General features: G+C 43.5%; 1 protein-coding gene across 3 annotated transcripts in view; it reads right to left on the reverse strand.

Moving 5' to 3' along the window:
• EYA2 (EYA transcriptional coactivator and phosphatase 2) overlaps positions 1 to 14,511 on the reverse strand; it is a 303,026-nt gene that overhangs the window by 64,042 nt on the left and 224,473 nt on the right. For all 3 annotated transcript variants that reach the window (XM_082361171.1, XM_082361170.1, XM_082361172.1), the window contains one exon: positions 8,620 to 8,703. In XM_082361171.1, coding sequence (XP_082217297.1) covers positions 8,620 to 8,703 — 84 coding nt within the window. The remainder of the gene's footprint in view (positions 1 to 8,619; positions 8,704 to 14,511) is intronic.

Consider the following 14,511-nt stretch of genomic DNA (forward strand, 5'->3'; position numbering starts at 1 on the left):
CCACACATGCTGAAAACTCCCTACCCACGAGCTATTTATTTGTTTATTCAACAAATATTTATCAAGTGGATGTGCCAGGCACTGCCTGGTGCCGGGGGATGAAGCTATGAAGACATTAGATCCAGTCAGTGTGCTCGTGGAGCTCAGTCAAGCAGAAGAGTTCATGCCAATGGCTTTTAATTTTCACCCTGAGGACATTCACGTGGATCACTGGGGATGCAGTTTAGATACATGGTTAAGAGCAGTGGGCCACCTCCTGGCTTTCATCTCCTTCAAGGTAGGTGACCTTGGCTGAATTATGCTACCTCTCTGAGCCTCAGGTTTTTCCAGAGATGGGTATAATAGGAGCAGTCATACCTTATAGGTTTGTGGTGTAAAGCTCAGAGCAGTTCATAAAGGATGCTCGTCACAGCATTGTCTGTGCTGGTGGGGAGCTGGGGGGAGTTTGGGTGTCCTCCCTGGAGGAAGGGGGCATAAGGAAGACGTGGGACCCTGGGATTCAGAGCAGCAGGTGGATGTAGGGTTTCTCACCCGCAGCACTATAGACACTTGGAGCTAGATAATTCTCTGTTGTGGGGACTGTCCTGTGCATTACAGGATGTTTAGCGTTATCGCTGGCCTCTACTCTCTAGATGCTAGGAGCAAACCCCAAGTCATGACAACCAAAAATGCTTGATGTTGCCAAATGTTGCTTGGGGAGCAAAATCACCTCCAGTTGAGGACCACTGAGTTAGAGCAATGGAGTTGGACATAGGGCAACGTGGAAGGACCTAGGGCCACAGTGCAGAGGGAGAAAAGTGAGAAACAAGGGGTATTTAAATTTCATTTACAGACAGAAGAAATAAATGCACACAAGAAGACAATATGTATTTTACAGGAAAGTAAACAAAAGGCTACACAGTCAACTATGGGGAGGGGAGGAGGAAGAGTACAAATGGGTCTACAAAGAAACATACGTTTGTACCCACGTGATACAAGAAAGAGGCCTGCGTGGACAAAGAATGTGAATAACTCAACGTTGGCACTTGAGGTCCAACTCAGAAAAAAAAAAAAAAACATTCACAGTGGAGTACTTGGTATATAGTGAATGCACCAAAAAAAAAATAAATAAATAAAAAGGGGAAAATTTTTTCAAGAGGAATTTGTCAGTTGGCAATAGAGGGAAAAGAGATCAGGTCCCTTCAGAGGGAGACCATGAACAGAAAGTAAGTAAGACATCTCTGGAGCCCAGGGAGTGAGAATAAGGAATCGCTTTTCATTCTTTATCTGCGGTTGGTTCTGCCTTCAAAATATATCCAGGCTGCTGCACTTCTCATCTTCCTCATCTCATCCCTCCTGGTCCAAAAAACCATTATAGGACTGGACTGTTGCAGTAGCCCCCTCACAGGTCTTCCTGCTTCCAGCCTGCCACCCAATAGCTTCCTTTCCTGGGGAGCAGCAAGAGGGATTCTTTAGAAATATAAGCAACAAAGCTCATGGCTCCCACTTCAGAGTAAAAGCTAGTTGAGTTCTACTTGACTTGTGCTCCAACCATGCTAGCATCTTTATTGTCCCTCAAATCCATCAAACTGCTGCCTCAGGGCCTTTGCACTTGCTGTTCCCTCTTGCTCTTCCACTAGATATCTGTTCCTCCACTTCCTTTTAAGTCTTTATTCAAAATTCAGCTTCCCCATGAGGGCTCCTTCCCTGGCCACCTTTTAAAAAATTTAATTTCAACCCCTTTCACCCTGTAATACTTCATATACTTCAAAGGACATTATCAATAAGGGGAAAAGACCACCCACAGAATGGGAGAAAATATTTGCAAATCACATATCCGATAATGGACTGTTACCCAGAATATATAAAGAACTCTTACAACTCAAAAATAAATGACAAATAAACCAATTAAAAACGGGCAAAGGGTCCATCAACAGGTGAAAAGATAAAGAAGATATATATATGTGTATACACACACACACACACACACACACACACACACGCACACACAATGGAATACTACTCAGCCATAAAAAAGAATGAAATAATGTCATTTGCAGCAACATGGATGGACTTAGAAATGATCATACTAAGTGAAGTAAGTCAGACAGAGAAAAGACAAATCTCATATGATATCACTTATATGTGGAATCTAAGATATGACACAAGTGAACTTATTTACAAAACAGGAACAGACTCTCAGACATAGAAAACAAACTTATGATTACCAAAGGGGAAAGGTGGGATTAGCACCTTTCCCCTTTGGGATAAATTAGGAGTTTGGGATTAGCAGATACAAACTACTATATACAAAATAGATAAACAACAAGGTCCTACTGTATAGCACAGGGAACTATATTCAATATCTTGTAATAAACTAATGGAAAAAAATGAAAAATTATATATATATATATATATATATATATATATATATATATATATATATATATATAAAACTGAATCACTTTGCTGTACACCAGAAAATAACACAATATTGTAAATCAACTATACTTCTATTAAGAAAACCAATAAATGATTTAATAGGTATTTCTCTAAAGAAGATGCTACAAATGGCCAATAAGTACGTGGAAATATCATTAGTCATTTGTCAACATAATTAGTCAGAGGAATGTAAACCAAAACCACAAGACATCACTTCACATCCACTAAGAGGACTATAAGCAAAAAGACAGATGATAACAAGTGTTGGTGAGGATGTGGAGAAACTGGAACCCTTATCCTTTGTTTATGGGAATGCAAAATGGTGCAACTACTCTGGAAAAGAGTCTGGCAATTTCTCAAAAGGTGAAACAGAGTTGCCATATAACCCAGCAATTCCAATCCTAGGTATATACCCAAGTGAATTGAAAACATATGTCTATGCAAAAACTTGTACATGAGTGTTCACAGCAGCTTTATTCATAATAGCTGAAAACCCAACTGTCCATCAACTGATGAATGGATAGACAAAATGTAGTATATTCACACACTGTAAAATTATGCAACAATAAAAATGAAGTATTGGTATATGCTACAACATAGATGAATTTCAAAAACATTATACTAAGTGAAAGAAGCCAGTCACAAAAGACCACATATTGTGTGATTCCATTTATAAGAAATGTCCAGAAGAGGCAAATCTATAGAGACAGGAAGTAGATTAGTGGTTGCCAGGGGCTGGGGTGGGCGGTGCCGGAGGAAATGGGGAATGATTACTAATGGGTATGGGGTTTCTTTCTGGGGTGATGAAAATGTTCTAAAATTAGATGCTGGTGATGGTTGCACAACTCTGAATATACGAAAAACTAATGAATTGTACACAGTGAAATGGTAGATTTATGGTATGTGGGTTATTTCTCAATAAAGCTGTTTGTTATTAAAACACACACACACACACACACACACACACACACACACACACACACACAACTGGGCCTAGAGTTGAGCTTCCAACTGGTACTGAGCTGCCTGCAAGGCAGGGCACTAAAGGAGGAGTCAGGGCTGACCCACTGTGAACCCAGGAAGACTGCTGATCAGTTCCCCTTATGAGCCCTTCCTGGCCACAGGCAAAGGCTCCTGACCACCTTGCATTTGTCTAATCCCAGCTGGAAAAAACAGAGTTCAGGGACTGCAGGGAGGTGGGGTGGGAGGAGAGGTTAGGAAAGAGGCGGCCGGCAATCACTGGCGTCTCTGGCTCTCCAGGGAACCTCTAATGGATCCACAAGATGTGGGGAGGTACAGCTACCAAAGGGATGCTCTGGTTTTGAGCGCTGGGTAGGAAGAGATGGAAAGGAAGTGGAGAGATGACAGCCTTGAGCAGCACATGCCCTGATTGGGAACAGGAAAAGGGCCCAGTTTCTGTTTTAAAAGTCAAACACTCTGTTTTTGAATCATTTCTTAATCATTTTAGCTCTGTTGGTCTTATTTCCCTAAGTAAACAGTGAGTCGCTCCTTCGGCTGGGACCACAACTGATATGATATCTGCTTCCTGTACAGTGCTTAACACAATGGCCATGAGCAAAGAGCTGCTGGTCCTTGGTGTAGATGTATGGAGGGTCACGACCTTCAGAGCCCACTCTGGACACACTCCTCCCTCCAGGATCCTCACCATCTTCTGGAAAGAGCACTTCAGTTTTCTCTGGGGTACCATCCCTCCCCAGCTCCATCCATTTGGTTGGGATGGAGCTGACCTCTACTCCCTCCATGCCAGGCTCTTGATCTAGGCTGGCTACACAGAGCCACAGAGTTTGATGTTTGGATGGGCATTTGACCCAGTTTGAGCCAATGAGATTCAAGCCTGGGAGTTGTGCTGGAATTTGGGAAGTAGGTCTTCTTTTTCAGTTGGGATTTCTGAGAAGGAGTTGCCACATGGAAAAAGTCAGCTGAGGGATGCAGAAAGACCAAGCCCTAAGAACACCGCTTGAGCTTCTGGATCCAGCCCAGGCTGAATCCCATTACCTCTGGGTTTTTCAATTATTGTCATCTAATAAATTCCCTTTGTAGCTTAAACACTCCGTGCTGCAAGCTGAGAGTCCCACTTGACACCAGCTATTAATAATGGGTTCCATGTGGCTGCAGCTATTGGAAGAGCACAAACAGAAAGAGATGTGGGCCAAAAGTCAAGGCCATGAATTTAAGTTCCATTATGAATACCCTGACTACATAACCTCCCTGTGTCTCAGTTGTTCTGTCTGCAGAATGGGGCTCACACACCTCTACGTCCTCTCCTCTCCTCTGTCTTCCAAGTTTATAGCTGTAGCCCAGACCTCTCTTTGGAGCTTCAGACCCACAAATACAGTTGTCCTCTAGGTGTCTTGAACAGAACGAATTTTATTTTTCCTCAACAATTTTCTCTTTCATTGTTCTTCCTCTTACTAATGGTATTTTGTGCTAGAAAATGCTAGCTGTCCTCTAATATCCCTTCTTCCTTTCTCCCTCTCAGAATAATAGAATCCTTGAATTTTAATAGAGCACATGACTAGACTACATTTCCCAGACTCCTTTGCAGCTGAAGGTAGCCATGTGATCACGTTCCAGCCAATGGCACGTGAGCAGAAACGATCTGTGCAACTTCTGGATCTGGCCCTCCAAAGAGAGGGAAAAAAATAAAAATGAAAAAGAGAGAGGTGGACTCACCTTTTCCTGCTTCCCCTTCTTACTGCCCGGAATGCAGACATGGGGGTGAGCTACGTTTCATCTTGCCAACGAAGGCAATGCTCCGGGAATGGTAAAGAAAAAGATGGAAGGAGGTCTCCATCCCTGGTACTGGGTAGCAGCCTTACCAGCCTGAACTGCTTATGCCTGGACTACAAGGTGAGAGGAATAAACTTCTATCTTGGTTAAGCCATGGTTAGTTTGGGTCTCTCTTAGGGTGGCTGGATTTAGGAAAACCAACCAACCAACCAACCAACCAACCTCATTCCTCACTTAAAAGAGCTGGAGGAGTAGAAAATTCTAGAAGAGGAATAATGATGGCACTGGAGACCTGGGGGCTCCAAGAGCATCTCACCTTAGTTTTCCCTGGACATCCTGGGAACACCCAGAGAGGCAAGTGCACCTGAGGTCTACCTCTCATTATCTCCTGGATGACCTCACTCTCTCTGGGCCTCAGTTTCTCCTACTGTACCATGGAGACTAATTGACGTTATGGTCTCCCAGGTCCTTCCAGCTCTGACCTTCAGTGGTTCTGTAATTCTAGGATGGATGTTGAAACTCAGATGCCAATGGGGTCAGGAGGGTCCCCTAAACAGGCCAAGTGGGGCTGTGGATGGGCTGGAGAGTGTACACCCCCGCTAACTGGGCAGCTGTTACTCAGCCCCTGCTGATTGCTGCCACATGGGAATGCAGGATTGCTAGGTTTTCTAATTTTTCAAGAAGACTTGGAAATTGCGATTGTTTTGGTCTGTGCAATCTCCTGATTTTTTAAATGCTGGCGACAAATTCACATTTTTTCGAACACTCTAGGGGCCAAACACAAATGTCTGCAGGCAGAATTTGGCGGGTGGCCCCTAGTTAGGAATTTTTTGTTTTGATACTATTTTCTATCCTACCTACCTTCATTCACCAAATATTTATTCGATGCCTACTAGGTGGGGGGCACTGTTCTATGCTCTGGGGACAAAACAGAAAAAAAAAGTGCCTGTCGTCATGTTGCTTTCATTCTAGAGGATCATCCCGATTCATTTTCCCAACAAATACGTATTGAGCAATCTGGTCCATGCACTGTGCTTAGTTGGGTTGATAAAAAATGTTCATGGTCTCTGTCCTCAGGGCACATATAGCTTAGAAGGGAGACAGAAAATAAGTGCATAATTATAATATAAATGAAAAATAGAGTTATGGGGAGAGATGCAATTTAGATGGGGGTGGGGGTGGTTAGGAAAGTCCTCTTGGAGGAAGCTACCTTGAAAATGGGAACTGAAAGATAAGTATGATTTAACCTAATACCTGAACTTTCTGGAACATTCTAGATTATAGCAGAAGCTTCCAGTGTGCCCCTCTTCTGTATCCTCTCAACATGCAGAGGCTTCCTCCTGTTAGGACCTGTGATTCCCTGCCCTAGGGTTTTCATGGGACAGGCCAGGACAGGGAAATAACCCCCCCGAGATAAAGCCCTCAACCCACGATGGAAGGGAATGTGTAGATAAATATCCCAGCACCCTTGCTCCTTGGGGGAGTCAATTCTGAGGTGTGTTCCGGAGTAGCCCAGAGGTCCCCGGTGGTTCTGAGTCCCAGGTACCCGCAGCCATAGCTATTTACGTACCCTGTATTGGCTGCCCTCCCTTCCCCGCCTCACTTGCCCACTCTGCACCTAGTGCTCCCTGGGGTCACCCCCCACCTAAACTACCAGCACTCACTCCTGGTCTCAGGCTCTGCTTCTGGGAAAAACTCAGAAGAGATGGGAGAGACGGTGGCAGGTTCCGAGGACAAAAAGCAACTCGGGACAAGTAAGAGAAAACAGGGCTGGAGAGTAGGGCAGAAGCCAGCTCATGAAGGGCCTTGGAGGCTGGGCTTGGGGTTTGTCAATGGGGAAGCCACTGACGATTTTTCAGTAGAGGAGAGACCAGGCTTGTATTTTAGGATGACCCCTCTGTAGGGGGCTGGAAAGGGCAAGAGTGGAGACCAGACAGCTGGAGGGGAAGGTGGCTGGGATTGGGTGATGGGATTGGAGAGAGCTGGCTGGTGATAAGTGACATGGACCAGGTGTCATGGGGCCCAGAACAGAGCTCTGGGCTTTGTCCCTGTCTTGAACGAGGCTGTAACTTGGTTTAAAGAGTGGTAGTGAGACACAGACACAAAAATCTTAGCCTAGATTACAAAGCCCTACGCAATCCATGGGAACTGAATTGTTGCACGAAGCTGTGGAACTTCTCAAAGGGTAAGAAGAGTGAAGGAATGGTTCTTGGGGGCGGGGGGCGGTGGCTTTACTGGGGTGGTTAAAAACCATAGTACACCCAGCCTGGGTGGGCAACTCACTACTGCAGCCCCTTTGGGAAAGCCCAGTTTTTTTGCAATAGCTGCCAAGTCCGCTTTGGTGCTTTTCAGCAGCTCTGGACTCTGCCATCCTTTACCTAAGCTGTGCACACTCCAAAAACGCATGCCGGATTTCCCGCAGGCACTGCTAGACACATTAACAGCATTCCTCCTCGGCAAGAGATTTCTGCACCACCAACACCATTTTTATATTCTTTACAACATAATGGCAGACGATAAATCTATCTTGCTAATTACACATCCAGCTTGTTATAACCCTCATAAAAAACACGAGCAGCTGGAAAAGCCATGAGGTGATGTCAAATCATATTCCTGGGCTCTAAACAGAAACAGAAATATTTTCCAGGCGCTGGTGAGTCTCATGGTTCCCACTCATGTGTGGGAGCAGCTGCCAACAGGTCGCTTACCTCGGACGAGCTGACAGTGCGTCTGTCCCCTAAAGCCCCGCCCTGCCACCTCTACCTGTCTCCCTGAAGAGACAGCAGGCGTCTGGAGCATCCACATGTGGTTTGATACAAAGCCCACGGGATCGGCAGGGTTTGGGTTTCAGCAGTTGGGTTCATTTTTGCATTATTAAGGGCGTTTTGACATTTCTTGCATGGACCACCAGTCAACCGACAGCATCTGCCCGGAGCTCTAACTGGATGGTTCCCCGACATAATTTGTCGGTGATACATTTGCAAAGCTGTTGCTAAGATCCATGCTGGAGCTGACAAAATGCCTCCCCCTTGTCTCAGAAAAATGGAAGGAAAATTAAATTCATCTGCCGGAGACACTAAAATAAACAACAGGGAAGAAGAAAAGTACCTCGTTTTTCAGCTAGGATTACTGGGTTTGGCTGAAGCATCTCCTAGCCCTCTTAGGAGGAGGGAGACAGCCGAAGACTACAAGCTTATATCCTATCAAGTGGATGTTGAATGTTTCATGTGTTGGAAGAAAAGGCATGGGAGACAATGGGAGAAGCTAATTAAAATTTCACATGTCAAGGGAAAATTCCATAGGCCTTCCAAAGCCCGGCTGACGCAAAGGGGCAGCTTGTTGGAGAAGCTGTTGTATCAACTGCCCTCACAATTACCAAGACAAACCAGCTGGACAGACTGTCACGTTGGAAAAAAAAAAAAAAAAGGAGACAAAATGGATTCTTACCTTCCCGTATCTGGAGGCAAAAGTCCCCGTGAGTAAGGAGTGAAAAATAATTATTGTCTCATCCAAGTCCCACACGAACACACGCTGTGATGAAAGAGAGGGAGAGAAAGGAGACAAATGCACTTGCTTGCATTTGACTTAATGTCTGCAGAAATTAATTCCCTGGGAGGAAAATATGTCTTAAAAAACATTATCTTTAAGTTATAAAACATGTGACTCACGCATGTATCCTCGAGTCCCCATTCAACCTCAGCTGTGTAAAATATATTCTGATGGCCAATTTTTTGGGTTCCTATCAACCCTTAGATGCCAGAACCAAGACGCCTGTTCTTGCCTTTCACATAAAAGCTCAAAAAAGGGGGAGTTCAGTCCAAAAACAATAAAAATCATATAACTCATTTGACAAAATGAAATACTACCATTTTACATTCACTGCTCACCATAAGCCCAGCTACTTCTAAACATTTCTATTTTTAGCAATTCTGCTGATTACCTTTATAACTCTAAATAACATACTTTTACTTATTGATTTGCCAACTTTAAACAATATCTTTTGACTGGGCAATGTGAAAGATGAGGGTTTAGCTCATGGTAAATCTCCCGCCTTTCTCCAGAATTTAATATTTTTCACATATGCGAACCCCTCTATTTCCAATTCCCATCAGCACTGGATATTTTCTCTTGGCTAAAACAGCAAACCCAATATGGAAAATATGGACATCGGTGTCCCTACCCTTTCCCACTACCTCCTCGCCTCTTGAATAGCTGAGCTTTAGCCTCACTTTCGCATTGTCAGTGTGGATAAACTGGTTTGTGCACTGGGTTTTATAATTGTACTTAAGACTTCTGTGCTCTGTCTGTATGTTGATTTTAAAAGTTGGTAACCAGTATAGAGCATTTATGTACATCTTGTGATTACTGTTCACTGCAGAGTGAAGTAATATGCTAGGATTTCACTTCCTTCTCTATGTATCTAATGTCATAACTCCAGAGCCACTTTAAGGAGACTGTTCCTACCACCAAGGTCATGTGTATTCTCCTTTCTTGTACTCCATCCTGATTAAAATCGTGCCATATCTCAATTTGTTCATAGGAATCACGCCTGCCTGGAATAACTTTTTGTTTTTGCTGGAGCTTATTAATTGCTTTAATTCCTTCCTTGTTTCCAATAACATGCCTTCAGTAGAATTTCAAATTCAGCCACACCCTCTATATCACAGATGTTCTTCCTCTGTGACAGAATGTTCCAATGTGGACTGGATCATCTTCAGGCTTGTCACACAGCTAGCGTCCTGAGACTTCCCTTTACTGCATTTCTGGGTCAGATCCACTGTTTTCTGGATCCCAAGTCTCTTTCTTGGTTTTCTTCCTTGTTTTGCTTGAGTACATCCTTAAGTTGCTTCTTCTGAAAGGAGCATGGAAAGTAACCTTCCTGCATTTTTGCTAATCTGATCATGTCTTTATTTTGCTCTAAGGTTCCTCTGGGTGCAGAATTCCAATTGGAAAATAATGCCCTCTAGATCTTTGAAAGAATCTATCTTGTGTCAAGCATGATTAATGAGAAGTCTGATGTTTCACTGATCCCCAGTTCTTTACAGGTTTTCCTTTTTTTCTCTTTGGATTTTTTAGGCTCTTTTCTTTGTACTTGGCATCCTCAAATCCCATGAGGATATATCTAGGTGTTGTCTTTTTTCATTCATACTGTTCAGCACTCAAACATTTCTCAAGCCTATTTCTTTAAATAACGTCCTCCTATCTTTCCCATTGTTATATCTTTCTGGAATTCCCAATAGACAAATTAGATCTTTTGGATTGATATTGCTTATCCTTTAAAAACAGTGTTCTGTAATTTTGTCTTTTTGATCTATGTTCTCAGAGATTTCTTTAACTTTCTCTTCCAACCCTTCTATGAAACTTTTGATTCTCACTATCATTTAAAAATTTACAGTAGCTTTTACTTTGTCTCTGAGTGTTCCTTTCCCAATAGCCTGCACTTCCTTCTTCGTGGATACAAGACCTCCTTGAATCTTTATAAGAAAACCAATCAGAATTTTTCTAAGATCTTTTGTGTTTCTTAAATTACCTCTCATAGTTTATCCTATTCATTTATCTTGGCCTCAATTTTTTATACTGCTGGTTTTCATAATTTTTTCTGGTGATCATTATTTTTAAGAACAAAAGGCCTGCGTGATCATTTATGTAGCTGGTGTTGGGGGCAACAAAGGCACCTACTCAGTCTACCATCTTGAATGGGCCACCTTGGAAAACTCTCGGGGGGTCAGTGGTTGTATTTACACATTTGCAATGCCTTTAAAAGTAAAGAGAAAGGTAGTATCTAGAAAGAAAAAGGTCAATTAATGCAGGTTTTCAAAACAATTAGTAGACTTGAATATTATTTTGTGAATTTTTTTTTTTTTTGCCTCATGTGTCCATCTTGGCATCTCCCAATTCACGCCACTGGCCCAACTCCTTGCAAAAGTCCATTTTTACATGGAAATGATTCATTTAAGATAATTAGACAGCCATAAGTTTTTACTTATTCATTCAGAAACAATTTTTAGTGAATATTATTGGAATATTATTTTGTAAATTTTTTGATCTTTTACATTTATGTGTATGTAAATGCTGGGTCATGATAATAAGTATTGTTCTTATTATGGGTCATGGTAAAAAAAAAAGTTTGAAAACCACTGTTTTTGAAGAGAGCTTCTGGGGTTTAAATATGCTAACTCCTAATTTATCTGAACTAACTAGGATGGATCAGTTAAACTTAGAAATTTTGGTAAGAGAATTCTTTAAAAAATCAAGTAATTTCAAATTTAATGCTGACTCCTGAATTTACTGCCTATATCCTCTCTGAAGAGGGTCTGTCCCTCTTTCCCACTAGCCCCCCATTCTATCTCCCTGTGTTAGATTCTCAGTGGGTATACTGTTCCTGGTGGACACTCTGCTCGTGACCCTAACTCTTTAGCCCACCAGGGTTTGGGCCAGGGGTGGGCCCCTAACCCCAGCTGGGTCAGAGGCCTTTCCTTGGGAACTCAAAATTGAAACCTGGAAAGAAATTCATCGTCTTTGGGTGGCTGTTGGTAGCAACGTGATCTGAAGGACAGGGAAGACTAGTTTGCAGAGAGAGAGGAACAGAGGGGTGAAAGATGGAAACACGACCCAACACTTTTGCAGGACTTGGTTTTAGTTAGAAGTAGAGTGAGGGGCCTGGAGGAGAGTCATGCCCACTGAAAAGACAGTATCGCTTGGGGATTCTAGCACCTACACTGTGGAACATAGGGAGAGAAGGTGTAAACGCGTTTCCTTGCCCCTCCTACCTTCTGGTTCCAATATCTTGCTGACACTTGCTGTACCCTTGGCACTTGGGTTCTAAGAGAATCCCTGTATCCTTAAAATAAACTCTGCTTTTTCACTTAAGCTAGCTCAAGTTGGTTTCTGGCACCTGCAGTCGAGGGATTTTAACTAATACATACTCAGAATTTTCCTCCTTTCCACTTCTCTACCTAATTTCTCTCTCGTGGGCTGCTGCCATTAGCAACAGTGCCAAAGACTTAAGAGGTGCGACCCATGCAAAACCTCTGTGCTGATATTGAGCACGGTGGTGAAACACAGCTCACACCTTTTCAACTGTTCCTGCCCAGTGGTACTTACTCTGGAATCAAGAAGCAGATGTTTCCAGAATAATATCACCCCATAATCCTTCCATGCCCCCCCACCCCCTTCTCAGCTTAATGGAAAAATGTCTCTCCGTCCCCACTGTCCCCTACCAAGAGCAGAAACCACGTCAGGTGATCGAATACATTTTTAAAAAATATTAAAGTACGTGTTGCTCTCCAGGATTTCTATAGCTCTGCCACTTCAAGCTGGTAGAAAATCCTCAGGCATCTGGGAAGGCAGAAAGCAAGGGTGATCAAGAGTCAGTAACTTTTCTTCTAGCCTTGTGCAAAGGCCTAATCCCCCTGAAGGGTTTGTACCAAGTCTCCTTGGTTTTAGAAGGTGGTGGCTTTAAGAATTAGAGGAAAAGCAAGAACAGAATCTTCTGGACTGAGAAGAGTCCCATGAACAGTGGGAATACTTGCTCTCTGGCAGGTCCCGAGGGCAGTTGAGCTCACAGAAGAGATGGCTGTATATACCAAGTGTAGGGGACGAGCGTGATGTTCAAAATATTTAACACTTTCTAGGATGATCGGAACAGACACCAGCCATAAACAACTGCTACTGCTCTCTTAGTGAATACTGGCTGACTAGCACAGCCCTACTAGTGACACCGGTTAGCTAGTACAGCCCTACCAGTGAACACTGGCTAAGTATCAAGTGTCTGGGTATTGGCCATTCGTTGTTGGGGTCCCCAGCATCCATCTCCTTCTTAGAAGGAGCACCTCGATTTTCTTTTCCCTTTGTGTGCTATCTTGGTGAGACTCTCAATCAGGGGCAAGCATGAGGATCCAGGCCAGGCCAATGGGATGCTGCCTCCTTGGAATCGGACATCAAGTGACATGGCGCTAGAATCTCAAATATCTCGCTCTCCAGAAGGGGCCGGCACCCTGAAGGTTCCCCAGATTCCCCAACGTGGCCTTTGTTACTATTCTTTCTAACCTTGGTTGTATCACTTCCTCTCCATGCTGTTCCCTCCCAGTAGATCCTTTTTTGCTTAAGTAACCAGAATTGGTTTCTGTTGCTTGCAACCAAAGGATCGTAGCTAATACTCCAACGTTCTTACTCTCGACAAGGATTTCTATGCCCAACATATGGCATGGAGACCCCAGAGAACAGCTGGACTTTCAGTGACCACTGCAGGTACTGACAATGAAAAAGGCAGCGGCCGCCAAGCCACAATGGACAAAAGAGGCTATTATTCTGTTTTCTGAGACCACTTGAACCCTGAGATTCTCATATAATTCTGGGAGGGGAAAGGCCCCAATAATGAAATGGAATTTCCTACCACCCTGGTGGGTGGGGACTCAGAGTCAAAATGGCGCTGATTTTAAGGAAATGATGAAAACGGTATTTCTTAGCTTATCTGAGTTTGCTGGCTGAACTTTGTAGCTGCTCCATAATTTGTACAGGATTATCCACAGGGATGTGATGATGCTGCATTTGGATATCCTGACAGTGACTCAAGCTTTGCCAATACCACCCATGTATACCCATGGCACACTCAAGCCAGCAAAATGACTGCCTTCTGCAAACAAGTACAAACTCGTGCATGTGCCCATTTTTCTCCCTTGATAGGTAACACTTGCTTCTGTCTGTTTTGGGGGCATCCATCTTGCCTCTGTCCCTTCTAGTGGTCTTCCCCATCTTTCATGCATGTTGTTCTTTTTTGTTTGTTTGCTTGGGAAAATGTCAGTGCCTGACCAATAACCGCACACTTGCTTTATTACAATAAAGATTGGCGCATCCCTTAGACCAGTAGTTCTCAGCCTGGGCTGCAATGGAATCACCTAGGGAGCTTAAACATACTGACACCTGGGTCCCACCCCCAGGGAATCTGATTTAATTGATCTGGGCTTGAGAATGAAGGTTTCTCAAAGCTCCCCAGGAGATTCTCATGTGCAGCCCAGACTGAGAACCACCGAGAAACTCAGAATTACAGAAATGATGCAAACTTATTTGAGCCAGCCTCCTGTCTTCAGGTAGATAAATATCTAAGCCATAGTAGAATCACTAGGGGAACTTTCAGAACTCCCTGAAACGTCTAGTTAATTAGTCTGGGATGGGGCCTGGGCATCTGAATTTTAAAAAGCATCCCAGGTGATTCTATCATGTAGCCAAGGTTAAGAATCACTCTAACCCAGTGGGGAAGGTCCACTGTCCAATGTCATCTTTACTGGAGGCTCTCAAAGTGTGGTGCCCAATGCACATCAGCATTGTCTAGGAATTTGT

This window comes from Balaenoptera borealis (assembly GCF_965194805.1).
Source record: "Balaenoptera borealis genome assembly, chromosome: 16".
NCBI lineage: Eukaryota > Metazoa > Chordata > Mammalia > Artiodactyla > Balaenopteridae > Balaenoptera > Balaenoptera borealis.